The 27840-nt window shown below is 49.1% G+C and overlaps 2 protein-coding genes across 9 annotated transcripts in view; one reads left to right on the top strand and one right to left on the bottom strand.

Moving 5' to 3' along the window:
* TXNRD2 (thioredoxin reductase 2) overlaps positions 1-3306 on the bottom strand; it is a 43827-nt gene extending 40521 nt beyond the window's left edge. For 2 of the 5 annotated variants that reach the window (XM_077309000.1, XM_077309002.1), the window contains exon 1: positions 3152-3306. In XM_077309000.1, the coding sequence (XP_077165115.1) occupies positions 3152-3227 (76 nt within the window). In that variant the 5' untranslated portion in view covers positions 3228-3306. Of the gene's footprint in view, positions 1-388; positions 444-3018; positions 3043-3151 lie in introns of those variants that run through there. The other 3 variants (XM_077308997.1, XM_077308999.1, XM_077308998.1) reach the window with 3 other exon arrangements.
* Positions 1342-26892, top strand: COMT (catechol-O-methyltransferase). Of its 4 annotated transcripts, none has more exons than XM_077309004.1 (5): positions 1342-1468; positions 19115-19403; positions 22419-22612; positions 23577-23708; positions 24331-26892. In XM_077309004.1, the coding sequence occupies exons 2-5, from the start codon at positions 19115-19117 to the stop codon at positions 24520-24522; spliced, it is 807 nt and encodes a 268-aa protein (XP_077165119.1). In that variant the 5' UTR covers positions 1342-1468; the 3' UTR covers positions 24523-26892. The 4 variants fall into 4 exon arrangements, with proteins under 4 accessions (XP_077165119.1, XP_077165121.1, XP_077165118.1 ...); XM_077309006.1 differs by lacking the exon at positions 1342-1468 and adding an exon at positions 2346-2482; XM_077309003.1 differs by lacking the exon at positions 1342-1468 and adding an exon at positions 3282-3416.
* Positions 26893-27840: the final 948 nt, after the last annotated feature.

The raw sequence follows: 27840 nt of genomic DNA, 5'->3' as shown, positions 1-27840 counted from the left end.
GGCACTAATCCGGCTAGTTCGGTGTTCTTCACGCTATGGTTCTTTCTCAAGACCTGAAATAGAAATCCTTTAGGCGAAGGAAGCAGTAAATTGCGGTCGTATTAGATAGCATTCTCATGGAGTGGTCTTTTAAAAACTTTTGACTGTGTAGGCCAGGCTGTCTCAACCCGGGTTTCATGGTGGCTCTGGAAGGGTTTCCCCAATGGGTGGGAATTAATTATTTTTAATATATATTTTTAAAATTTATTAAACCTTTATCAGGTGGTACGACCACATAGGATACTTGATGCCCCCCATCTGTGTGGCAGAATATTCAGGGTTCTGAAGTCTGTTTTGGCCTTTGAAGTTTGGGGACTAGGATTAGAAACAAACACACAGAGACACTTACACCCTGTAGCAAGCAACATGTAGGTTTCCTTGCAGAGAGACGCACAATTCTACTTCGAGGTGTCAAAGTTCAAAGATAAATCAGCCACAATTCATTGCGCTATGGAAAAGTTCGAAGTCCTGAACACCTCCTGTGACACAATTGCGAAACCCTTGAGTTCATGGGAACAATGACATTTGTCTGAACCAGAATGTATAGCTTCGTTTTATTGCAGTTATAGCTGCCTTTATTGCAGTCCAAACCAAAAATCCCAAACTCTGTTTCGAAATAGAGCAAGCCAGAGTTTGGCAGCCATAATGACAAACTCTCTGCAGAAGCTAAAATCTCTACACTGAGGCTATGCAAGTTTGGAAGCACTATGAGAAGACATGATTCACTAGAATCATAATTGGAAGGGACCTCCTGGGTCATCTAGTCCAACCCCTGCACTATGCAGGACACTCACAACCCTAAAGAAACCAGAAATCTAGGGAAAGGTGAAGACCGATGAAGGGGATAACCTGTTGCCACCGCGAACGCCTCTGAATTTGCAGCGGCAAGGAGAACAACATGGAGAATCGTTACTTTGCCGCTGCAGCCAAGGACGAGCGGTCTGAACAGACCTATACACACATCACGTGGGTCTTTATCTGCCACAAGGCCTCTGCAGATAACAAGGCGGCTGCGACCGTAGAGAATGTTATCTCTGCATTCATTGCACACCCTAAGTAGAAATACACCGGAACACAAACAGAAAAGCGGTTATTAAAAGCAAAGAGAACTAAGAATTGAAGCCCAATCTTAAAAAATAGGCATTGAGTGACTACATCTAGAGAAATTCCAAACTAGCCATCGGTAGAAAGTTTGCATTAAGAAAAGAGAGATTCAGGGAGGGTAGTCGTGTTGATCTGAAGCAGAAGAACAAGATTTCCCAACTGGCACGGAAGAGGTCAGAATCCACTGAGCCCTTTCCCTCCCCTCTCCTCTCCACTGCAGTCTAAAGTCAAAGATAACCTTTCATATCACACCACCAAATCCCAGCGGGGATCTTTCTGTTCCTCCTCTAAGACAGGGACTCTACATTCCGCTTCTTGCCATGAGGTAAGGACAATTCAACTTGGCTTAAACTTTCTGAAATTGGGAGCCAAGGCTGTGTGGTGATGCAGAAATAATTTAGGGCAGAGCCCACTGGGGAACTTTCAGCACGGCTGGAAACCCTTTGTTGTGTGGGAGTTGAGAAGAATCGGTTTTTATAGCCCATTTTTCACTGCCCAAAGGAGTCTCAAAGCGGCTCCCAATTGCATCCCCACCTCTCCCCACAACAGGCACCCTGTAAGGTAGGTGAAGCTGAGAGAGCTCTGTGAGAACAGTATTATCAGGAGTGTGGCTAGCCCAAAGTCATCCAGCTGGCTGCATGTGGAGGAGCAGGGAATCAAAGCCACCGCTGTTTACCACCACACCACGCTGGCTTAATATGGGCATTTGCCAAGCTACAAAGAGAGGTCCAATGAGAAACGTTCCTGCATTTCTGACAAAAATATTGCTTTCCTGCTGATATTCTATTTATATACAAATTGCAGCACAGTAGCAGCATGAACAAAATGACTTATTTTGACTGATCAATCCTTCCATGATTTTCCATCCTGATTTTCCATGTATATATTTATTTTTTATTTCTCAGTGCTGTTTATTAAATAGCCTGCTACAGCCTCTGAAACAAGGGCCGTCCATCCTTTTCCATTTCCCTTTCACTTCTGTTAAACCATATTTCGGCTCCAGGCGGGAGGTAGGAAAGCAGGTCCAGGACAGAAAACAATCTCGAACCCCCGTCATCCAGGGAGGGAGCGAGAGAAGCCAAAGAACTGTCCCCGGCCACGGCTAATTTGTGTGCAACGTGGAAGAAAAAGCAGCCTAATAAAAGCTGTTGAAAGACAGCCCAATTTAAAACCTCTATGGGGTTGCAGGCGGGGGGGGGGGGGCAGGCGGGCCCAAGCAGCAGCTTGACTGGCAGCCCTAAAAGAAGAGAGAAGCCCATCTGAGCGGAGAACTGAGGGCAGCTTAAACAAGGAGGCCGGATCCAGGGGACCCTCTTTTCTACCCAGATCCCTTGCCAAGGTAAGTCAGAGCCCCCCTTTTGGCCAAGCTATTAGGACACTTTTGCCAGCAGAACTGTCAGGCGCCCTGCCTCGGCAGGTAGGCCAGATTGGACTTCATCTGAGCCAGGATCTATTTGGAGTAGTACTGCAGCTGGGGAGGGCCATGGCCCCCTTGCCTCTGAGCACATGCAGAGTGCCTCTCCGCGGATTCCCCGTCTGCGATCAGTGAGAAGTTTCAGGCTGCGCTTTTGGCGCACAGGGACCGGAGAAGAAGCCCAGCAGAGCGCGCTGCGGCTTGCTCCCGAGTAAACCGGCCCGGGCTGGGACTCAACCCGCCAGGCAAGGCGTTTAAACAGGGCTGAGCCCCGCCCGGGAGCAAGAAGCCATTCCAGCTGCTCACTGAAGACCCCAGCGCCTTTCCCAGGAAAGCTTTCGCCATCGGCATCGCTCTTGTGCATTGCACAGCTGGGTCCTGCAGGAGTTCAACAGGGGAAGAATGCAATGCAATGCAGTGCAAGGATGGGGGAAGCAATGCAAGGATAGGGGATTCTTCACCTGTTGAATGTGCACCTGGTGTGCCAGGAGCAATTTATTCCAGGCCCGTCCCCGCCCGCCCCCGAGGGTCTACAGCCGGAGCGAGGAACCCGCTCCCAAAAACTTGCGTGCATCGGCGCAAAGCCCCGCGTACCTGACCGGGCCCGTGCCGTACAGTACAGCCGGGGCTCAAAGCGGAAGGCTGGCCGCCGCCTCCACAGCGCCGCCATGTTGTACGGCACGAGGGGAGCCGCGCGAAGGCCCCTGACGCGCAGCCGCAGTCGCGCCCTCCTTGGGCTGGCTTAGGGAGTGCCTGCTGGGTTCTTCTGCCTCCCCGCTGGCTCGCCTCTTTCTTCCACTGCCAAGGCTGTAGCGGTAGAGAGGATGGAGCGGCCCCTGTGGAGGGAGGCGGTGAATGAGTAAGTAAAAGAGCCCATTTAAAATAAATAAATAAATAACACCCATGGGGAGGGCCCACGGCAAGGGATTGCCAGTCTCCAGGTGGGGGCTGGAGATCTCCCGGAATTGCAACTGATGTGCAGACAACAGAGATCAACCCTCCCTGGAGAATACGGGTGCTTTGCATTATACCCTGCGGAAGTCTCCCAGATTCCACCTTCCACAGGGCCGTTCATTAAAATCTCCAGGTGCTTCCCTACCTGGAGTTGTCAACTCTAGCCCAGTGGGTGGGGCTGAGTGAGGTGATCAATACGGGGGCAGAGGGAGGAGACTGGCCAGTTTCCCCCCATGGGCCCTTGACAGGCAGGGATCCAACTGGTGCATCCCTAATGGGCAGGAATCTAGGGCGTGGTACCTGTGTGGTAGGGCAGGGCTAGCCAACCTGTGGTCCTCCAGATGTTCATGGACTACAATTCCCATGAGCCCCTGCCAGTGCTGGCAGGGGCTCATGGGAATTGTAGTCCATGGAGGACCACAGGTTGGCTACCCCTGTGGTAGGGTATCTGCAGTGCAGGCTGAAGGGTCCAGGTTCAAGCCACTTCTAAAAGAATTAGATGGCAGATGCTGTGAAACTCCAGAGAACCAGGGGTCTGAATCACCGTAAGGCAGCAGCATGTGTGAAGACCAACAGGTGCAGCCTTGACAGTTTAGAATCCAACAGATGTAGCCACTGAATTATTCATTTCTAGCGTACATGGCGTATCTTATACTTTATGGGCACGTGGTTACTCGCACCGTCATCCAAGCTGGATGGATCTGAATCTTGTTGCATTGTTCATTCCTTGTTCTATACAATAATGATGATGTTTCTTTTCATTTTTCCCTCTCTCTCTCTCTCTCATCCTCTTTGAGCCTCATTGAGAAAAACAGTTCTTACAGATATAGACACACAGGTCTACACATAAATACATACATATACACACACTCAGTAACTAGAAATGCAGTTGACTGGGAGTGATGCTTGAAGCATGTTGATATATATAATATATAGCTAACCAAATCTATTTTACAACTGGATTTACACATCCTCAGTGATAGCACGCAAAAAAATACTTGTGGGCAGATTCCATCTTGGATTTTTATAGAATCATAGATTTATGGAGTTGGAAGGGCCATCTAGTCCAGCCCCTTGCTGAAGGCAGGATCAGCCTCAAGCATCCAGGAGCAGTATCTGTCCAGCCACTGCTTAAAGACCGCCAGTGAGGGGGCGTTCCAGCACGTTAGAAGCCCATCCATCACAGAATTTGTTAACCTCAACATCGGACAGTCTTTGAGCCCCTGCGTAGAACATTAGCTTGCTGATTTCATTTCCTCTTTCTATTAGAATTTAAGGTTGCCATTTTTTTAAATGAGTTATTAGTTTCATTTTTGGATTGAAAAGAAACAAACAGGAGCCTAGTGTCTCCTTGAAGGCTAACAAACTATGTTTTCCCTGTCAGGACTTCAATGAAAAAAAAATGCAGAGGGGTTGGTCCGTCTGCCTGCTCCAGTCAGTCTGATAAAAGAGGCTGGTTGAACCTGTCTCGTCTGATAGCCCAGCAGATTGATGGTCCCTCAGCTCACCAACACTTACGCCATCATAATTTTGCTGATCTCAAATGGGGTAGGAGACTCCTGTTTAGTTGGCTGCAACTAAACACACATACACACACACAATTCATTTTAATGCAAATACTTGAAAAGCCTTCCATTACAAAATGGGTGCCAAGAGAAAAACATTTATTTCCCCTTCCCCGAGCCAGATTTGTAGTTGATTAATTTTTAGTATTTTAAGGATGTGTTTTTAGACAATCACTTACTGGCTTTATGTTTTTTTTAGGCATTTAGTGCTTAGAGGCTGCTAATTTTATTATCGCCGGTTTGTAGTGGGTGCCGTTTTATGATTGCTTTCATTGCTTTTCCTATGGCTGTTTTGTGTCATTTTTAATTTTGGGAACTGCCTTGGGAGCTTTTTTAGGCTGTGCTTGTGGGAAGGGGTAAGAAATCGATAGAAATGGAGAAAATCCAGAAGAAAGAGGCGTATTAAGAGCACAGAACGGGCCCTGTGGGATCCTGCCAGAGGGCCATTTAGATATTTAATGGTTTTGAGGCTCCCGTGATTATCATGGAGTTATTTTGGGTGTTGTGTTAACACCTGCTTTTATCGCTGTTCCTGTGGATATTTTGTGCTGTTTTAATGGTGGAAATTGCTTTGGGAGGCATCTAAATGAAGAGCATGGAGTAAAAATGCATTAGATAGCACAGCTCGAGTCCAATGGAAGGACTAACAAAATTTCCAGGACACATAACCTTGTAAGGATCAGGTAGAAGTGTTTCTAGGTGCTTCCCACTTGTATCTGATGAAGGGAGTTTTGATTTTCACAAGTGTATACCTTGGAAGTCTTCTTGGCCTTTCAAGATGCTACTGGACTGGATTATTGGGCTTTCCAACAATGCTGGTGTAATCATTACAAGAGCCCCCACCCCACCCCCAGCTCCCATACCTTTGATTAAGCAGGCTGGGATTCTCAGATTTAAACGTGTGACTCCCAGGGCAATTTAAAGCATCTCTCTCTAGAACTGAATGATTATTAGACAGCAATGGATCCCTTGGAACTGTGGCTGGGACAGATTGAATGCTTGGAATTAAGACCCCCAGCGGGGGGGGGGGAGGGAGAATACTTACCAGGAGGGAATGTACTGATGTATAATCTTAGGCAGATGGTGAGTGGGTCGGCAGGAAGGGTTGTGTCTTTGCTTGGTTCTCATGGCAGGTTCTCTCCTTTGCTGCCCACAAGAACCTTTCCCTGCCCTTCTCTAAGTGACAACCTTTCCAAGGAGGTCAAAGGTGCTAGGGGGGAACAGGGACATGGCTTCCTTCTCTTGGGACGAATATTCAGCTTGCGCCAATGGACTACAGTTCCCATCAGCTGAGTGACCTTGGGTCAGTCGCAGTTCTCTCAGAGCTCTCTCGGCCCCACCCACCGCACAGGGTGCCTGTCGTGGGGAGAGGAAGGGAAGGTGATTGTAAGCTGCTTTGAGACTCCTTCGGGTAGTGATACACAGGGTGTAAAAACCAGCTCTTCTTCTACTTCCTCCCCCTCCTCCAGCCAAGAAAACACATTCCAATTTGCTAAATCAGTCTAGGAAATTGTGAGGCCTTGATTCTGTGGCTTCTTTCATCAACATTGCTCTGATTACTGCCTAGGCGGAGTCCAAGCTGTCTTAAAGCGACGTGTCCAATGCAGACAGGCCAGTGGGAAGGAGGGAAAAGCCCTGTTTACACCTAGGTGTACACTGCTTGCCGATTTGAGCCAGCATTTCACACTCTCCAGAGATGTCCTGATCATACACAAAACAGATGTGAACCTGCACAAGCAATCCCCAGGGGCAGCAATGTGTCCTGGCTGAGTCGTTCCATTTGAGAAAGATGTCTAGCTATCGGGCTGGTCCGGGGAATGCAATCGAGGGGACATACCGGGTTCTAAAAGGTTGTCACCTGGAGTCAAAATTCCCCATGCGCCGTACGACAAGTTCACTTCTGGGTCTGATTGCGCATAAGCCGCTCCAGTTAGGTTTCCTTTTTCATGGGCATCTTGCTTGGATTGCATGTTATTTATTGTATTTATTATTGTACTAGTAGAGCTTCTTGTGGCGTAGGGTGGTAAGGCAGCAGACATGCAGTCTGAAAGCTCTGCCCATGAGGCTGGGAGTTCAATCCCAGCAGCCGGCTCAAGGTTGACTCAGCCTTCCATCCTTCCGAGGTCAGTAAAGTGAGTATCCAGCTTGCTGGGGGGTAAACGGAAATGACTGGGGAAGGCACTGGCAAACCACCCCGTATTGAGTCTGTACTAGTAACAATGCCCATTCTGACAATGGCCAATGTCCCCTAGGGCAAGCTGGTGGGCAGAAGGGAAGGCAGTTGCTCTGCCACCTCTCAGCCCACCCTAGACATGTCAGCCTGGCATTGGCCAGGCCACCAGGCTCTGGCTGACCCTTTCCGGCATGATCTGGCCCCAATTCTGGAGGAGAGGTGAGGTGAGGAGCGGCACAGAGGCCCCGGAGCCAGGATGCCCTCCTTGCAACCACATAGCCACCCAGCTAGCCAACGAAGCGTGCACATGCTGGAGCAAAGTAGAAGCCCTGCCGTGGACTGAGCTGGGCTGGCCTTCCAGCACCTCCCGTTTAAAGGAGTTTGTCATCGGGGCCGCAACACGGGTTTTATTAGTTGGAAAGATATTTGGAAAATATCCACGCCGCTTCAACAGAGACTGCATGATCGACAGCAATCCATCCATCCATCCATCCATCCATCCATCCATCCATCCATCCATCCATCCATCCATCCATCCATCCATCCATCCATCCATCGTTCATCGTGACACCCTCACCAGCATCTGCAGCTCCATTATGCTGATTCAGCGAATATCCCCTGCCCCAATATTGTCTGTATTGATCGTCAGCGGTTCTGTGAGCCACAGGCAAGGGTCTCTCCCCGTGCCTAGTCCCTGAGATGCTGGGGACGGAGCTTGGGGCCTCCTGCAGGCAAAACTTCCCCTCAACTTCTCAGATTTTCCTCTTGATGCAATTGCACTTGGCCCTCGAGAGAGTTAACTCCCGGATGAATTTGCCCCCCTCCCCGGGCTGTGCCGGCCGCAAGCATCCTGTGCGGTAACCAGGTGACTCAAAGTGTGCCGTTGTACAGGTGGCCAAGCCGCGTCTTCCGAGGTCCCTGGAAGACAGAGCAGCACCTTTAAGAAAGGACCACAGCAACTGGGAGCGGGAGAGGGGGGAGAGGGGGAGGAGCAGGGGAAGGAGGGTGACGCTGCTCCTTTGAGTGGCACCCAAACCTGTCAGCTCTCCCTGTAATGTGATCAAATGTGACCGAGGAACGTCGGTGAAGTCCACCTCTTTGCACTGCAGGAAAAGATTACGGCCGGCGGCTCCCTCTTCTGCTCAGCAAGGTATCCACGAGTATTTTCCTGGCTTTTTAATATATATATATATATTTTTTTTTTAAAGGACTGCTCCTGTATGGGGCGGCAGGGGGAACCAGGGTTGGGGAGGCGCTCCAGCAGTTTTCTGTTTTTTCTCTCTCCCTGGTTTGCTGCTTACTTGCACGGGCTTGTCACAAAGTAGATCTCTGGAGAAGGAGGGAAGGTTTTTAAAAAAACCACACGTCCATTGTTTAAATTACGACCGGCTAAACGGGTTAAAACCAGAGAAGCAGAATGTTTTAAGTTGAAAAATGTGATGGGTTAGATACTTGCGGTGGAATCTGGGGGGTACGCAGGAGGTCACTTCCAAGAAATAACCGAGTGGCAGGACCCCTTGCATGCCTGCCGGACACTTTCAACGGCGTGGGTCATTGAGTCGTTTGAACTCCTGGGTTGTATCCTTAATAAAGAGCCCTCTTAAAATGCTTGAGTTTCACACGCATTTTGTTTTTCTCCTTTATGTCTTTGTATTCTGGTCGAAGACTGTATCACTAACTAAACACAATATCTATCTAAGATCCCTATCATAATTTGTGTCGGTTTGGAAAGTGGGGGGCACCTCCCACCTCCGATAATCGGCTCCATTCCCAGCTGCTGCTGGAATGAAGCTTGGCCATCTGTCGCCCGTGTAGGGACTTTATTTGGAAGGGTCCGGGATCTGCAGAAACTATTTCTCCTGCACGGACGACGGCAAAAACGGCCTCCAAAAAATACACTTGCAAACTCAATTCCCTTCTCAGGCGTGTCTTTGTGTCGAGGTTGCTGCTTTCTCTACTTGCTTCTTAGGAAAGAAACAGGGATGGAGAACCGGTTTTCTATTTCTGTTTTTTCCGTCTCTCCAAGCGCGGCTTTGTTTTCCAAAGATCGCGTGATCTGCTACACCATAAGCCGTTCATAATCTTGTTCATGCAGCATCACATGGGGGTGGCCGGATGGTTTTTTAAATTTCGTCTCTGTGCTCATTGTGCATCCCCCCTCCTTCTGCTTTTTAAAATCCTGGTTTTTAAAATCCTGATCCCAGACAGTGCTGGGAGTGTCCCAGAAAGCTTGTCCAATTTGCAGGGCCCGGCTACTCTTCAGCTGCTCAAAGCCGCAGGAGAAGATCGTAAAGTGAGGGTTTCCGAGAAAGGCTGTCGAATTAAAAAACGGCATTTCTGCAAAAGTTTGTGAAATTTCTATACTGAATAAGAAATGATATTCCTGTTCTTCTGCTTGATTCCCCCCCTTCTTTATATGCAATTGGAAGATTGGTGGGTTCTGTGGCTTGGATATTAGAGCATGTTTGTTGATGTATTAAGAACGAGGGATCCTGGAATTCTCTGTCGCCCTCAAAGAAAGTAAGCTAATTCAGATTTTGAAATTGCTAAATGTGGAGACGTTTGCAAGTTCGGCATAGTGGTTCTCATTCAAACTTGTGATTGGTTTGGAGGGGGCCTTCTTTTCCTTTCTTTTTTTTGCTGTGGCTAGGAGTTCAGGGGAAGGGTGTTTTCCAGGCACTTTAGGACTCCTCATTTTGGAGAGCCAGTTTGGTGTAGTGGTTAGGAGTGCGGACTTCTAATATGGCGAGCTGGGTTCAATTCTGCGCTCCCCCACATGCAGCCAGCTGAGTGACATTGGGCTCACCACAGCACTGATAGAGCTGTTCTGACCGACCAGTAATATCAGGGGTCTCTCAGCCTCACCCACCCCACAGGGTGTCTGTTGTGGGGAGAGGAATGGGAAGGTGACTGTAAGCCGCTTTGAGCTTCCTTCGGGTAGGGAAAAGTGGCATATAAGAACCAACTCTTCTTCTTCATTTCACTTGAAACCTTTCCCCATGTATTCGCCAGGAGCCTTTGAAACGCAGCTGTGTGGTCTGAAGTCATTCTATTTTAAATACACCTTGGTTATCCCCATGTAAGAGGTTAAGGCCGAGCGAGGGTCTTCATTATTGTCCTTTCATTCTTCTTGATAAGGAATCTGATCTATTTCCCTCAGCAGTTTTCCCGTGTTGAGTTTTCTTTGCCCTCAACTCACAACGGACACGGCGACCAGTAGGATATTCAAGGCCAAAGATGTAAAGAGGTGATTTATCATTGCCTGCTTCTGCCTGGCAACCCTGGATTTCATCGGAGGTCTCCTATCCAACTTCTAACCCTGCTTAGATTCTGAGGTCCAAGGAGATTGGGCTCTCCAGGTTAGGGGCTCAGCAGTTTTTATCAGATTTTAGCAAGCCAGCAATGATACCAGAAAGTCGAGTCTGACATTTACCCTTTGCGGTTGTCCTCGTAATGAAACCCAAACGATAAGGCTGAATAAAGAAAACCATTCTAAATAGGGTTGTACTCGTTTAAAGTCCGCCAAAGTCCATGGGTTTAGAAGAGTGTAGCTTTCCTCAGGCCTGCACAGTTCTTTCTTTAAGGCCGAGCTGTCCTTGTGAAAAAAAGATATCCAACGAAGAAGAAATGTGTTGATAATATTAGCTGATGGTCAGGACATAACAGGTTACCTTAGTGCCGAAGAAAAAAAGATTATTAATCCTATGTTCGGGTCCATTACTTTCTCCTTTGCCTGTTCCTGGTAAAGATAAATGTATTCCTGATCTTATTGGGAATAGTTGTTGCCTTCTCAATCATGCCTTTGTTGGTGATATTGATGGTCAGAATGTCTGCTGGTCTTGCCAAAAGGGCAAACAGAAATAATCCAGCAAGTTGCAAAGGAAAAGGAATGGTTTGTTATCCTGTCATCATAGGTCAGGCCAAACTGTGGCTCTCTGGATGTCCATGGACTACAATTCCCATGAGCCACTGCTAGTGCACATGCAGGTGCTCATGGGAATTGTAGTCCTTGGACATCCGGAAAGCTGTTGTTTGGCCACCCCGTCACAGGTGGTGGCCAAACAAATATGTGAATATTTAAACACAACCAAGCTGCTTGTTCGGTCAAGATACAGAAATCACAATCCTGAACAGGGGCTGAATAGAGTGCAATGAAACTCAAGCAATCAGCTAATGAAAGATATCTTTGTCTGTTTTTTCTTATTTATGATTTATTTGTAGTCTTCACCAAAACTCCAAACGGTAGCAACCCCTTTCAAAGCCTTATTCTGAGTGGCAAAGACCTCACAAGAATTCTAATAGACCCTGGAGTGCGTTTTAAGCAGTAAGCACCCATTTTCTCAAAAGGGGTGTCATCGAAGGACGCCTACAAAGGATTGGTTGCACTTATGCAAAATCCTGTTCCCAAGGGGGACCCGCTTTCAATACGGCAAAAAGCCCAAGTCTATACCCCACTTTCTACTACCCAAAGGTGTTCTCACACTCACATCACCCTCCTTTCCCCACAACAGACAGCCTGTGAGGTAGGTGGGTCTGAGAGAGCTCTGAGAGAACTGCCACTGGCCCAAGGTCACCCAGCTGGCTGGATGTGGAGGAGGAGTGGGGAATCCAACCCGGTTCTCCAGATCAGACGCTGCCGCTCTTAGCCGCGCCGTCAAGCAAGGCAGATTATAATAAATAACTTAAAATATCAATCGTCGTGAACTTGTTTTGCAGAAGGCGAGGAGAGCCGTTCATTTTGCACTCACCGGGATGTTTTTTAGCTGGCGAAGGGCTGGAGAATGCATCTTGCCCATCCCCTTTCGAAAGCAACAGTGATTAAAGCCAAGTTGATTGCCCCGAGAGCCCTTCCTTGCGTTGGCAGAACAGAGAACGTGGGGGAGTTTTAATTTGCACCTATCAGTTTTACGGCAGCCTGTGGCGACGGCCGCTTTATCGACAGGGCGAATTAATTTTGCAGTGCCTTTTTGAGCAATCAACCCGCCGCGTAATTGCTAAACCTTATTAGTCTCTGCCGTGGAGGACTCCATTTACTGAACACATCTCCAGTGAGCTTTTCGAGTCTTGTCCCCGGGCGTTTGATGGTTGCCGTTTCTTCCTGGTTGCATCCCTACCCCCTGGCGGAAGGAGGACTCCATTTGTGGGGGAACTTGGCGGAGGTGCGTCTCTTGTGTGCTCCTTAGTTTAGGAACTAATTGAATCTGGCTTGGATTCCAGGCTCCAAGGACTCTAAATGGCGTCGCACCGGCTGGGCAAGGCTTTCAGGACAGGAAGTGGTGATCAGCTTTGAGCAGCCAGCATGAAAAATGAGATCATCCTGTAATGTTAACCCGGTTAGCTGCGGTTAATCACACGTGCATGAGAGTCCTGACATTTTAACTTGAATTGTGATGAGGCCTTTGCAATATGTACCCTTCTGGATGCAGAAGAAAGAGGAAGAAGAGTTGGTTCTTCTATGCCGCTTTTCTCTACCCGAAGGAGTCTCAAAGCGGCTTACAGTCGCCTTCCCTTTCCTCTCCCCACAACAGACACCCTGTGAGGTGGGTGAGGCTGAGAGAGCGCTGATATTCCTGCTCGGTCAGAACAGCTTTATCAGTGCTGTGGTGAGCCCAAGGTCACCCATCTCGTTGCATGTGGGGGAGGAACGGGGAATCGAGCCCTCCTAACCACTACACCAAGCTGGCTCTCCCATCTGCCTCTTGTAGAACCAGGGTTGCAATAACAGGATGCCGTTCCGCCTTTCCTCCTGTGGGGCTCTCCTGGGATCTGGTAGAAGGACATCTGCTTCCCTTAGTTTTCCTTGGTGGTACCAGCTGCTGGCGCTTCAACCAAAAACAACAACAGCTTAATCTAGCAGCACAGAACAGCAAGAATTATACACGGGAGGGAAGCGTTGCATAAGAGACGGATCCCTCGTGCCGGAGGATTAGCTGGAAGCGGCAATAAAAACGAAATATTCGTGGAGGACAGGCCGTTCTTGGGGGGCAGCAACAGAACTGGCCGGAAGGTCTAGATGAGAAGGGATGCCAGCCTCCAGGTGGGACCTGGGGATCCCCTGGAATTATAGCTCATCTCTAAACAACATAAATCAGTTCCACAGGAGAAAACAGATGCGTGGGAGAGTGGGCTCTCTAGCTTTGTACCCCACTGAGGTCCCTGTTCTCCCTGGGCTCACCCCCAGTTCTCCAGGAGATTCCCAACCTGGATCTCGCAACCATATCCCACAATCCTGGCAATCCTAGAGTAAATTGATTTCAACTGTGCATGCAGCTGTCTTGTTCACACATGTGCATTAAGGGGCATGATGCATCAGTAGGCATTGATGGCTTGGAACTGGGTATCTCAAAGCTCCGAAAACCGTGCAGCCGATTGACCCGGCTACTCCCAGTAAACAGAGACAGCAATGGAAAGAGGCGAAGAAGAGTTGTTTTTTATACCCCGCTTTTCACTGCCTGAAGGAGTCTCCAAGCGGCTTACAAATCACCTTTCCTTCCCACTCCCCACAACAGACCACCTGGGTGATAGGTGAGGCCGAGGGAGCCCGGAGAGAGACTGCTCTCTGAGAACTGTTCTAATAGGACTGGGACAGGCCCAAGGTCACCCAGCTGGCCGCATGGGGGAGAGAGGGGAATCGGAAACCCGGCTCGCCGGATTAACTCTGTACCACTACGCCACTCTGTACCACTACGACTGCTTCTGGTCAGTCCGGCTGGGCTGCTCACTCTCCGGACGGCGAAAGGCAGAGATGGCGGAGCACCCTGTAAGATAGGCCTTACCAAGGATATGGTATTACCATTGCCTTAGTATTCAACTATTCAACCTTGAATAGTAAAAGCATACATTGCACGCTTTGCTGGCCCTACGGGGCGGAGCGGGACCCAAGACCCACAACAAACCGGGCTTGCTGTGCCACCGAAATAAGTATATGGGTGAACAAGCATCGCCTGTACTGTAAGCAGAGCCTGTCTCCACGGCAACCGTGAAGGCCTTCTGAATTCAGAAAGCCTTCTGCGGAAGGGTGTAAAACGCAGAAGTAGATTGTACCTCTTTCCTTGCGCAGGGAATCATCTTGCGCGGGGGGAGGAAGCATCGGGGCTCAGATTATCTCGCAAAAGGCCTCCTGCAATAACGCGCCCCTTGTCTTGGCTTTAAAATGGGCCTGGGAGGTGCCGTTTAAGGAGAGCTGCTCTTGTGGACGCAGGTGAATCGAAATCCAAAGGACTCGCGTACAGGAGGTGGCATGCGAAACACACATCCCGCCCCCCCGAAAGAGAACGTTAAACATGGTAATTTGAAAATATCACTGCAGAAGTGAATAAGGACAAAATATTGTATATATTTAAAAAATATATGAGGATGTACTCAAGTCAATTATATAGAAGGAGAGCTGGGTTTTATACCCCACTTTTCACTACCCGAAGGAGTCTCAGTGCGTCTTACAAACACCTGCCCCTTCTTCTCCCCGCGACAGATGCCCTGTGAGGGAGGTGGGGCTGAGACGGCTCTGATGGAACTGCTCTGTGAGGACAGCTCTAACAGGACCGGGTCCAGCCCAAGGTCACCCAGCTGGCTGCGTGTGGAGGAGGAGCAGGGAATCAAAGTGGACTCTCCAGATTAGAGGCCACCACACTTAACCACTGCACCAAACTGCCAGTAATACAATGATAGTTGCATAACAATAACGATACCGAATGCTCGGTAATGACAAACCGCTAGCTGAGATCCATTTCAAAACTGAAAGCTCTTAAGCATGTAGCTAGGAAAGTAAATAAGAGACCTTAGTGTCTTCTTGCTTTTGAACTATAGTGCTTTCTGCGTCGGCCAAGATCTTCTGCATAAGTGTGAACGAGGTTAATCAAAATTGTTAAGAATCCCTCCACTTTGGCTAAACTCACCGGGGAGAAAGGAGGGGTGCAAATTAAGTCAATGACTAAAGTCGTGCCTTAACATAGAATCATAGAATCATAGAATCACAGAATCATAGGGTTGGAAGGGGCCATACAGGCCATCTAGTCCAACCCCCTGCTCTACGCAGGATCAGCCCTCAGCATCCTAAAGCATCCAAGAAAAGTGTGTATCCAGCCTTTGCTTGAAGACTGCCAGTGAGGGGGAGCTCACCACCTCCTTAGGCAGCCTATTCCACTGCTGAACTACTCTGACTGTGACATTTTTTCCCCTGATATCTAGCCTATATTGTTGTAGTTTAAACCCATTACTGCGTGTCCTCTCCTCTGCAGCCAACGGAAACAGCATCCTGCCCTCCTCCAAGTGACAACCTTTCAAATACTTAAAGAGGGCTATCATGTCCCCTCTCAACCTCCTTTTCTCCAGGCTGAACATTCCCAAGTCCCTCAACCTATCTTCATAGGGCTTGGTCCCTTGGTCCCTAGGAATAACTTACTTATTCCTACCTTAGCAAAGGCAGCATAGAATTTGCTGCTGTGAACTGAACGGCAACAGAACAAGGCAGTGCGTGGCAGTACCTCTTGCAAAGAAGCAACCTCCGCAGCCTCTGTTTACTCTCGAGTAAGCTGTGCCGAGGTTGCTGGGACTTGGTCCCCAGAAAGCATGCATGGGACAGTGACCAAAATTTCCTAGAAGGGGCCCAGCCTCTCCAGATGTCCTGGCTCGTCTGCAGCTAGTTGTGCAATGCTGAACATACAATGCACTCCGTTGTTATATTCCCTGGATTTCATTAGCCTGGATTTCTTTTGTATAGGGGCAGGAATCTGGCTCAACTGCTTGTAGTCGGACTGGAGAAGAAAGAGAGAGAGCTTCGGGGAAGGCGGAGCACCTTCCCTATGAAGCAAGGCGAAACACTCCTGGATTTTTTCATTTGTGGAAGAGACGACCACGCGAGAACCTGATAAGAGCAGTGGTTCTCCACCTTCCTAATGCCGCGACCCTTTAATCCAGTTCCTCCTGTTGTGGGGACCCCCAACCCTAAAATTATGCAAGTGTTCTTTCACAGAAATTAAACCGAAAATGTCCAGTGGCATGAAGATCCATTGTTCAGGATTGTATATGAGTTTTTTTCCCCAGGGTTTCTCAGTTCAGTTCTGCCTCTTGTCCCACCATGCTGATCTCGCACTTTTCCGCTGCTCCATACAGACAAATGCTCTATCTTGATCTACCCCGCAAGGCTGTTGTGTGGATGGCACCCCTCCAGCCAAGCTGCTTGCCCTGCTGCGACCCCTGTGAAAGGGACGTTCCACCCCCAAAAGGGTCCCAACGCTGAGGTTGAGAACCACTGTGATAGAGGTTTATAAAATTGCACCCGGGGTGGACGGAGCTGACAAAGCAAAGAGAACTTATTCTCCCTCTTGTCAAACACTACAACTTGGGCGTCCGATGAACCTGATGGCCAGCAGATTCAGAACGGACAAAAGGAAAGAGAGTTATTGACATGGGGCATTCGCTGCCAGAGGATGGAGTGAGGGCCACAGGAATAAACATCTTTAAAGGGGTATTAGACAGATTCATGGGGGATAGGGCTGTCAGTGGCTACTAGCCATGGTGACTAAAGGGGACCTCCATATATAGAGGCCATCAGCCTCTTGAATTGCAGAGCCAGGAGGCAACATAAGGGGAAGGTCTCGGCCTCTAAGTACTGAGTTGAAGCAAAGTTGATGCTTCAGAGAAATGCCAGTTGAGGTAAATGAAAAAGCCAGCGGACGGTAAAATGGAAAGGCCCCAAAGGCCAGCAGGTTTGAAGCAAATCGCCATGTTCCGTTTTAACCGGTTTATCTTAAAGGTCTGCTTGCCGCATAATAAACTTTATTCCTCCTCACAAAACAATGAAATGCCAACTTCAAACGGAAGGCTGGATGTGTTTTGACAACAGAGCCTCCCACGGAGCAATATAAAGCTCAAATTTTTGCAAATCTGTACCCGCTGTCGACGGGCGCTTGACGGGGATCTTTCCGAGAACCCTGACACCTATCAAAACACCCTCCGCGTACCCTTGCAGCGTTTTCATGGCAGACTCAATACGGGGTGGTTTGCCAGTGCCTTCCCCAGTCATTACCGTTTACCCCCCAGCAGCAAGTTGGGTACTCATTTTACCGACCTCGGAAGGATGGAAGGCTGAGTTGACCATGAGCCGGCTGCTGAGATCAAACGCCCAGCCTCATGGGCAGAGCTTTCAGACTGCATGTCTGCTGCCTTACCACTCTGTGCCACAAGAGCGCCACAATTAACGTTTCCGCTTCAGCAAAAAAGCAGCCTCCGCTGGCAGAGGAACAAGCTACCGATAGCAGGACTTTGACTGAAGTCCTGAGCAGATGGAAAGAAGATCCCGGCAGTGGCTCAATTGACTAGATAAGCAGCAGACTAGATAAAATCTAAGAATCCTGGCGCTTGGCTTACCAGATAAGATAACAGCTTATTGGGATAAAATTATGCATTGACATTTGCGCAGAAGTATAGTTAGGCTTATTAGCAGAGTAGAGTCACGGAGGTGATCACCTCCCACATGGGAGGTGATGGTACCACGTTACTCTGCTCTGGTTTGTGCTGTGTTCAGTTTTGGGCACCCCAGTTGAAGAGGGAGGTAGACAAACTGGAGCGTGTCCAGAGGAGGGCAACAAAGATGGTGAGGGGTTTGGAGACCAAGATGTAGGAGGAAAGGTTGGGGGAGCTTGGTCTATCTAGCCTGGAGAGGAGACGACTGAGAGGGGATCTGATAGCCATCTTCAAGTATTTAAAAGGCTGCCATGTAGAGGATGGAGCAGAGTTGTTCTCTCTTGCCCCAGAGGGACGGACCAGAACCAGTGGGATGAAATTAATGCAAAAGAAATTCCGTCTAAACCTCCGGAAGAAGATCCTGACATTGAGAGCGGTTTCTCAGTGGAACAGGCTTCCTCGGGAGGTGGTGGGTTCTCCATCTTTGGAAATGTTTAAGCAGAGGCTGGATAGCCATCTGACGGAGAGGCTGATTCTGAAAGTTCAAAGGGGTGGCAGGTTACAGTGGATGAGTGACAGGGTTGTGAGTGTCCTGCGTAGTGTGGAGGGTTGGACTAGATGACTCAGGAGGTCCCTTTCAACTCTATTATTCTCTGATTCTCTGATCCCTGGGCAGACTTATTGTTCATTTTAATGTGCATGTGATGTATAAAGTTGTCTGTTTTGGGCGTATGGGGAAATAGAATGTCAGCCCACCCAAAGATCGCCCCTGGGGCAGGGGCAGGGGCAGGGCAGGTGTTAAGTGAACAAAAAGTATACAAAACTTTGCTTGAGTTTGAGCATCTGAGCAAGTACTCTCTTCCAGTCAAAGAGGACAGGGGCTGGTTCCCTATTTGGAAATAAAACCCTCCTTTATTTAAAGACTTTTTAGATTGGAGTCCGTAAATTTGCCTGACAGATTCCCTGGCGTCTCTGGTGGGAATCATGCTGGTCTCCTGCCATGGGCCCCCGAGGGACTATACAGGTGAATCCACAGAGATTTTTCCGGTTCCTACTCCATTGAGGCCATGGAATGGGTACAGGCTGGATAATCGATAAGTCCCCCAGATTGACTTTGATTCCCAACAGGGATTTGGGAATGTTCAGCCTGGAGAAGAGGAAGTTGAGAAGGGACATGAATCACATGTCACATGATTGCTGTCTTTAAGTATTTGCAAGATTCTTATTTCGAGAGCAGTTCCAGTTGGCAGCAGAGGATAGGAACCACAGTAATGGGTTTAAACTACATGGAGAATGATATTGGCTAGATATCAGGGGGAAATTTTTTCACCGTCAAGAGTAGTTCAGCGGTGGAATTGTCTGCTTAAGGAGGTGGCGAGCTTCCCCTCACTGTCAGCTGGCTGCCTCTTTCTGGGGCCTCCTTAAAGCCTCTCCGTTGTTTCTTTCTTCCTGTCCTCGCAGATGATAGAAAACTACATCATCACCATCCTGGTGTCCCTAGGCCTCGGCTCCATTGTCGTCCTGGTGGCCCTGGTGAAGCTCGTCAAAACCAACATCCATGCGAATATGTTCTGGAATGAAATTGTGCTTGAAAAGATAACCAATTTCGTCATGGATCAGAGCAAAGAGCAGCGCATCTTGAACTCCGTGTCCTACAACGCGGTCAAAGGCAACCCGCAGAGCGTCCTGGACGTGATAGACAAGTACTGCTCCAAGACGGAGTGGGCCATGAACGTGGGGGACGAGAAAGGTAATCTCTGCGGTGGGCAGCAGCTCCTCGGAGAACTCGGGTTACCAGCTTCCTCCAGCTTAGCTCTGAAGATCTCTCAGAACAGGGGTGGTCAGACTGTGGATCTCCAGGGGTCCACGGACTACAATTCCCATGAGCTCCTGCCAGCACTGACATTTGTACACAGGGAGCCAGCTTGGCCTAGAACAGGGGTGGCCAAACTTTGGCTCTCCAGGGGTCCACGGACTACAATTCCCATGAGCCCCTGCCAGCACTGACATTTGTACACAGGGAGCCAGCTTGGCCTAGAACAGGGGTGGCCAAACTTTGGCTCTCCAGGGGTCCACGGACTACAATTCCCATGAGCCCCTGCCAGCACTGACATTTGTACACAGGGAGCCAGCTTGGCCTAGAACAGGGGTGGCCAAACTTTGGCTCTCCAGGGGTCCACAGACTACAGTTCCCATGAGTCCCTGCCAGCACTGACATTTGTACACAGGGAGCCAGCTTGGCCAGAACAGGGGTGGCCAAACTGGCAGGGGATCATGGGAACTGTAGTCCATGGACATCTAGAGGGCTTGCAGGTTTGACTCCCCCTGGGGTGGACTTTCAAGCAGGGAGGGCAGCCTCTCGATGTATTTCTAGGCTTCAACAGCTCAGCTTTACGGGCCCTGCAGGACTGATTAAGGTTAAAGTGTATCAGCTAGCAAAGCGCAGCCAGGCAAGGTTGTCCAGAGGCGAGGGACCACCACAGAAAATGCCCTGTCCCTCGTTGCCACCCATCTTAGCTCCAAAAGCAGAGCACAGAGAGCATGTCTTAAGGGGCACATTGTGGAAGATTGTCAATTTCTGTCGATTTCTGGCGCAGGAGTTGGTTTCGTTTAAGCCCCTGCTTGAACCTCTCCTATTAACATCCGTGGGACCAGAGAACTGGAGCTGAATTGTACTGCAGGTGACCAAACCTTGTGCCTTCCAAAGCAACGTGCGCTAAAGAAGGGAGACGGTTTTAAGGTAACGTAAAGACACGACAGGCCTTGGGGAGTCGCTGCGGGGATCTGGCACGGACGTCACAGAAACAGCCTCTGTTGCTTCCAGCTCAGAGCGGACAGAAATTGATTAAACAGCATGCCCTGGTGGACAGGCAGGGCATTCCCCGGGCTTGTTGAGAGAGATCGCCCGTGCCGGGCAGAGCCTCGGTTCAGATACGAGAGCTGCTCATCCTGAGGAATCTCGGCAGGCAATCGCAAGAGTAAACGGGGAGTACGACCTCCTTTAACGGAAGCAACATGAGCTCCTGCTGGTGCTAGAGGGGCCCGTCTGTTTTTAGGTCCGTTCGACATCATCGCAGTCCTCATAACGAGAAACCCCTCCTCCTTCCCGGCCCTCGCGCCCAAAGATTTTTTTTTTTAATTTAATACAAGTGAGAAGTTTTCCTCGGGGGTGAAGCAAACCTCAGCCTTTCCCACTCCTGACTCCCCGAGATCCTTTAATGGGGGAATTTATTATTATTATTATTATTAGTAGTAGTAGTAGTAGTAGTAGGAGTAGTAGTAATAATAATAGTAATAATAATAATATGGTTTACAAACCACCCCTCTCTAAAGTCAGGCTCACGGTGGTGTGCGACGTAGTTATCGCCATTGTCAGTACATCCTTTCCGATAAAAACAATACAAATAATAAAAACAGTAAAACGATGCCCATGAATGCTCAATTGCTCGTTTTTTGGGGCCATGTTCCTCCTTTCCTCTCTTCGGGTCAACATTTATGATAGGAAAACCGCAGAAAAGGAGAAGAAGAAGAGTTGGTTTTTATACCCCACTTTTCACTGTCTGAAGGAGCCTCAAAGTGGCTTACAATCGGGCCAGTATGGCTTATAGTACAGGCCAGGGGGGGGGGCTACAACAGGGAAGGCCCTGGTCAGCCTAACCTGCTTTCAGGCCTTCCGGGGGCATCTGTTTGGCCAGGCTAGATGAGCCATTGGTCTGACCCATTGCAGCTGTTCTATAACTGTAACCTTTGCTCTTTTCTTTCCAGCTGCACACATTTTCCTGTGCATTACCCTTCACTGCACCTGTCCCCTAAATCTCCATTCAGTGTGTGTGATGGAGCAGTCTTCTGCTTGGCTACTTTCTTTTCTCCTTCCCTTTCCTGAATGTAGTTTCCTCTATTGGAGAAAGCAGCAGCAGCTGTCTCCACCTGGAAGAGCTCAAGGAAGATTCCAGTTGGTTTTGCCCTGTTATTCTTTCATAGAATCATAGAATCATAGAGTTGGAAGGGGCCACACAGGCCATCTAGTCCAACCCCCTGCTCTACGCAGGATCAGACCAAAGCATCCAAGAAAAGTGTGTATCCAACCTTTGCTTGAAGACTGCCGGTGAGGGGGAGCTCACCACCTCCTTAGGCAGCCTATTCCACTGCTGAACCACTCTGACTGTGAAAACTTTTTTCCTCATATCCAGCCTATATCGTTGTACTTGTAGTTTAAACCCATTACTGCGCATCCTCTCCTCTGCAGCCAATGGGAACAGCATCCTGCCCTCCTCTGCAGCAGAAACTCTCTGTGTAGCCCTTTCCACACACACACACACACACACACACACACACACACACACAATAACAATGACAAGATAACGGTCTGGAGTTTTTCACGCGGAAGAACCACAGCCCTGCAGCAGTCTGCCTAGAAGGAGGAAACCCCATTTTCACAGGGGGTCGATCACCCGACAGCTCGGGCACAGTCTTATACCATGGCCAAGAATCTTGGGGGGGGGCACCCAATCTTAAACCCTGTTTAAGTTAAGTTAACTGATAGCAGTGGCTTGCCCTTGTTCTGCTCATGACCTCTTTTCTGCTTCCGACGTGAAAATAAAAAATGGATTTTTGTTTTACGCACAGACCTGTAAATCTATCTGCTGCAGCTAGAGGAAAAAACTAAAAAGATCTTAGTTGACGGCTCGTCAACTTTCTAATCACGTTTTCCCTGACTTCTACCCCCTTCACTCCCCGCTCCCGTTTCTCCTTTCGTACCTCTCAGGATTGATCCTAGATAAGATTGTTGAGGAAACGGATCCCTCGGTCGTTTTGGAGCTGGGGACATATTGCGGCTACTCCGCTGTGAGGATCGCTCGGCTCTTGAAACCGAAGGCCCGGCTTTTGACCATCGAATTCAACGCCGAATTTGTGCCTATTGCGAAAGAGATTATCGAGATTGCTGGAGTCAGCGATAAGGTACAGAAAATGCAGAATGAGGATACAGTCTCAGAAGCCACTGGGCTCATTTTGTGCTTCCTGGTTTCCTAATGTAAAGCTGGCTAAGGCTAAGGTCCCCCACCAATGGAATTCAGATTCCAAAGGCTGTAGTCATTTATGGCCTGGAGATATAGAATCTACTGAAATTTTAAAGCTGGCCCGGGGCGAGGGGGCGGGGTCAGTGTCCCACAGGGTTTGAAATCATGCAATACTTAATTTTTTACACAAGCCAGACTTATTTGGCTGCTTTAACGGCATAAAATGCATAATTTTAACCTTACTTAGCTCACGCAATTATGCTGGCGACTTCATGAAATTTAGTAGTAGAAAAGTTTCTGCAGTCGAAAACGTGAATACACCCAATATTGGAGTGGAGGAGCGGCAAACAGCAGCATCCTGTGCGGCTTTAGCACACCGTAGTTTTAACCATCTCTGAGTCAAAACAGAGAACACAACATTTTGCTGTAAACTAAAGGGACATCGTCTGTCTCATGTAGTCCCAGCACTAGCAGCATCTCTGGCTACTGTATGATAGTTTGTAATAGCAAAACATTCAGCCAGCCTTTTAAAATTTCTCCCTGCTTTCGATTTCCTTTGGGCCTCGGCATTTGATTGAGTTTTCTGCCACCATAGCATTTCCACCAGGGGAATTTCTCCAGGCGCCAGCTGAGTGTTCGCTCTCCTTTTACCCAAAGCCAAGTCATCACCTCTTATAATTGCTTGGAGACAAAAATATTGGTGGAGGAAATAATTGAGCCCATTTATCACAGACCCACCCCCACCCCAAATAAATCCCCCGAGTGACCAAGGGCATGTCGTTGCAGCTTGCCCGGGGTTTCCCATCCAGGCAATTAACACAGTCAGCAAAGAGAGACGGCTGCTATTAAAGGTAGCAATAACATCCAATATGGGGCTCAGCAATTTGGGGTCCCTTGGCTTTCAGGTGACCATCCTGGAAGGCCATTCGGAAGACATCATCCCACAGCTGAAGAAGAAATACGAAGTCGAGAAGCTGGATTTTGTCTTTCTGGACCACTGGAAAGAGAGATATGCCCCAGACACCATCTTACTCGAGGTAAGTCGGAGAACTCCCTTCGGGGAAGTCGAGATCCCACCAGTCTGGGATTCGGCAGGATTGTTCTGCGGAAATGTTCTCAAAAGCAGCATAGCAGCTGAAATTAGACCGTCTTCAGTCAAGGCAGAAATCTGATGGACTCTCTCCTCAGCATGCATCTCTCAAAAGACTTTCCCTGCTCATCTGACGCTAACCAATCAGAACTCTTGGAGCAGAGCCTGTCACTCAAGGCTCTCTGTTTCCTTGAAGAATTAACCCTGTCAAAGTTGTTTGTACAGGACTTCTAAGCTTTTCAAAAGCACAATCTGTTGCAGGGTTTTTATCCCCTTTTATAGTGGTTCTATTGCTACCTTTTATTGTTGATTCTGTTATGGATGGGTTTTACTACTGTGCTTCCTTTTATTGTTGTCATAACTGATGGTGGTAGAAAGCACTGTAAAGTTGCAGCCAGCTAACTGCAACCTCCTAGGATATTCAGGGCAAGAGACGTTCAGAAGATCCTGAATGAATGAATGAATGAATGAATGAATGAATGAATGAAAACTGCTAGAGCTTCTCAAGTTCTGTGAATATATGATAGGCCTATCTGTGTTACAGTTTACTCTTTCCTTCCCCTTTCCAGGAATGCGGCTTGCTGCGGAAGGGCTCCGTCCTCCTGGCCGACAACATCATCTACCCTGGGGCTCCAGAGTTCATCAAGTACATCCGTAACAACAAGCACTTTGAGTGCACCAACTACCCCTCTCACCTGGAGTACATGGTCGTGGAGGACTCCATGGAGAAGGCTGTCTACTTGGGCCCCGATGCAGAGTAGCGTTTGGGCAGCTCATCCCATAAGGTTGAGCACCCCCTCTAGTCCTGTCCGTGCTTCAGAGTTTAGCTTTCTGTACTTGGGGGCCTGTGATGAAACATGAGACAACCACGTTGGAAGAGAGATGCAGAGAGAGAAAAAGGGCCCATGCACAGACTAGGTTTAGAGCAACCCCTCTTCTATATTAGTTGTGTTTAATTTTCCAGTAGTGTGTCTATAAAAACGACAAGGCCGAAAGGTAAAAGTCAAGGCCAGGCCATGAGGCCGAGGCGTTAAGGCCAAAATGTCAAGACCGAGGCGTTAAGGCCAAAATGTCAAGCTGTCTTGGAAGAACAAGGCCCAATCCTCTCGGAGAAGCACGGGTGGTATGGGCAAAGAAGCTACATTGACCAAGGTTCCTCCCTCAAGGAGTGGGGAGAGAGGGAAACTGTGTCAAAGCAATGATGGGACCCCTTCCTTAATAGTTGCTGCTAAGGCTCCTGCTAAGGCTTGCACAGGGGATACCTTTACCTACCTTTAAGGCTCCTGGAAGCACAGGGGAGATATATGAAAACCACCAACCCTGAGGTTTTCTCTGGCCCAATACAATTCTTGAGGGAGGCTGAAAGCTACCTGCAGTGTCAAAGAGGTCAAAGGTTGCTTATTGCACGGCATTACGAGGCAGAGGGCAGCTCATACAACACCTTGATGGAAGGCTAGTGGCGATCAATGTTCCCTCTAATCCCCGCCCCCTCCTGAGTGGAGCAGTCCACATCCTGAGCTGAATATATCTGCTGCCTTCTTAAAATGGGCAACGGGCAGTGCTAGACCCTGTACAGCTGCAGACTGCCACCGAACGGGACTTCCTGAGTTAACGACCCACCGCTCACGTGCAGAGCTTAGAGGGGAAACCGGTGGTGGCAGGAGAAGGGGTCTGTCAATTGGGGAGGGGAGCCTGCCAGCACCCTTACAGGTGGCAGTGCTGGAGACAGAGCCTGCGGAAGCGAGCCGTGCCCTCCCTGGTCTTCACCGAGCCCCGCTTAGCCCTTAGCAGCTCTGTGCACAAGCAGTCGATCCCCTGCCCCTCCAGACAGCACTCAGAAATCAGCAGCTGGTGGCCTTCCAGGAAATCGCCCTTGGCCCAAGATCCTGAATCCTTGTGCCTGCTTGGGATGGAACCCTGGCCCAAACTATTCACACACACCCTGTTTCCCAAAGGAGGTATCTCCACACCCTGTCAAGGTGAGGGCCAGGCCTCTCCAGATCCACACATTGGAAGGAAACACGAGACCAGCCTCAAGACTTGCACTACAGCTAGCAGCTTCTCCGGGCTGGAACGTCAAAGAGTTCTATAAGCCAGGGGTAGTCAACCTGTGGTCCTCCAGATGTCCATGGACTACAATTCCCATGAGCCCCTGCCAGCAAACGCTGGCAGGGGCTCATGGGAATTGTAATCCATGGACATCTGGAGGACCACAGGTTGACTACCCCTGCTATAAGCTGCTAAGACCCAGCTGGGAGTCTGTTTTCGTCACCCCCCTCCGCTGGGTCAGCCTTAATCTCTCCGCCTGCTGTTTGGGATCCAGGTGCGCCGTGCAATGTGGGTGCCCTGTAGCTCTTCCGGGGCAACGGGCAGAAATGTGTGCCTTCTGGCTTATTGTCCTGCTTCGATTAGCTAGGCTGAACATTCGGGACTACAAAAGCGCTAAGTATCGTCATCTCCGTCCACCCCAAGTTACTGTAATCCAGCACCGGCTGAGTAATCCCTGTCCAAAGTGACCTGTCGTACAGATTTATAAATATAGTTTTTTTTCCAAAGATAATCCACTCGTCTCTTTGCTGACCTTGAATTACTCAGGCCTGGGCTCTAATTCTCGGGTTTTATTGCTGAAAGCTCTTGTAGATTACAAAAAAATGTCACTGGCTTAGCTTGGCCAGAAACGCCTTCGATATATCAGAGGTCTGCTGCTCTCGTTCGTCTGTTTTCCAGCACTTCTCCTCCAGATTCCCTTCCCTCTCGTCCTTATCTGTTGACCTCTCCACGTCGTTTAAGAGCTTTTGTGCCGGCCAGATAAAACACTCTTTCTTCGGAAGTGATGAGGGGTAGGTTTTCGGGCTTACCTTATCTTGTGGCGCGCCTGTTGTACGTTAACCTTAGACGATCCTACATTTTGCCGTCTTTGTCCGCCCGCTTGGTTTCATATCCCTATGAGATGGTTACATCTTTACTCGGCCGATAAGAACCCAGAAAAATCCCTAGCAGCTTCCAGTTTCTCTTTCTTTCATGCCTTCTGGCTATTGGATAACACATTTTAAAAAGAAATCAGACTTTTATCCCACCCTATCCTGGGGGCTCACGACGTATCAATACAATAAAAAAGTTAAACAATTTAATGCCTCAAAGCCAGTTGATGTTAAAAATCCAGGAGCTCCTCGTCTTCTGTCCAATGGGAGGAAAGGGGAGGAAAGTCCTGTGATATTGTTACCTGTGCAGTGTTTGGGTGCTGTCACTTGTGCAAGGAGACACTCCAACCTGCCCACCCCCAAGCTGCCAATTATCTGCTGAACGTATCCAGTAAGGCACCAAAAGGCAGTGGAGGAGGGGCTAGGTCTTCCTCAACTTGGCCTCAGCCAACTGCTTGGTGGAAGACCTCGGTCTTACTGGCCCTGTGGAACTGAATGAGTTCTGTCAGGGATCTCAGCTCTTCCGGAGCTCATTCCACTAGGCAGGGGCCAGGGCTGCTACACCTTGACCCTAGGCCTGGTGAAACAGCTCTGTCTTGCAGGCCCTGCAGAAGACCCCTGATCTCACTCGGAAGAGCTTTCCACCAGGATGGGGCCAGGCCAGAAAAGGCCCTGGGTCTGGCTGAGGCCAGTTTGACTTGTTTACGATAATTATTCACTGCTCCAGATCTAGGCATCACAGACCTTTGATCAGACGAAAGGAAAGAAGTCTACTCTGATGAACATGGCGAAGTCCGTGACTATGAGAGCAACTGGTTTGCATGCAGATGGTCCCCAGTTTGATGACGGGCTTCTCAAGAGGACAGGCTCCCAAGCAGGTGGTGTTCTGTCCATTCTCGGCCCAAAATCCTGAAGAGGCAGTGCCAGGCCCCTGCTGATCATGCCGAGCTAGACAGACCAATGAACTCTCTGTGCAGAGTCAGCAGTCAAAACCACACAAAACCCAGTGATCGCTGCAGCCATTCCTGGCCGCAAAGATTTCTGTTAAGACATGCCCCAGGGGCTCGTGCACACAACATCACGACCAAGAAGCCACACAGCAGCGGCTGTCTCGAATTCCAACATGGGCGAAGGCCTTGATATCTCACGTTCGGGGTT

The sequence above is a fragment of the Paroedura picta genome, chromosome 13, assembly GCF_049243985.1.
Source record: "Paroedura picta isolate Pp20150507F chromosome 13, Ppicta_v3.0, whole genome shotgun sequence".
Lineage (NCBI taxonomy): Eukaryota > Metazoa > Chordata > Lepidosauria > Squamata > Gekkonidae > Paroedura > Paroedura picta.
Note: the sequence above shows the minus strand (reverse complement) of the source record. Positions and strands in the feature narration are given on the sequence as shown.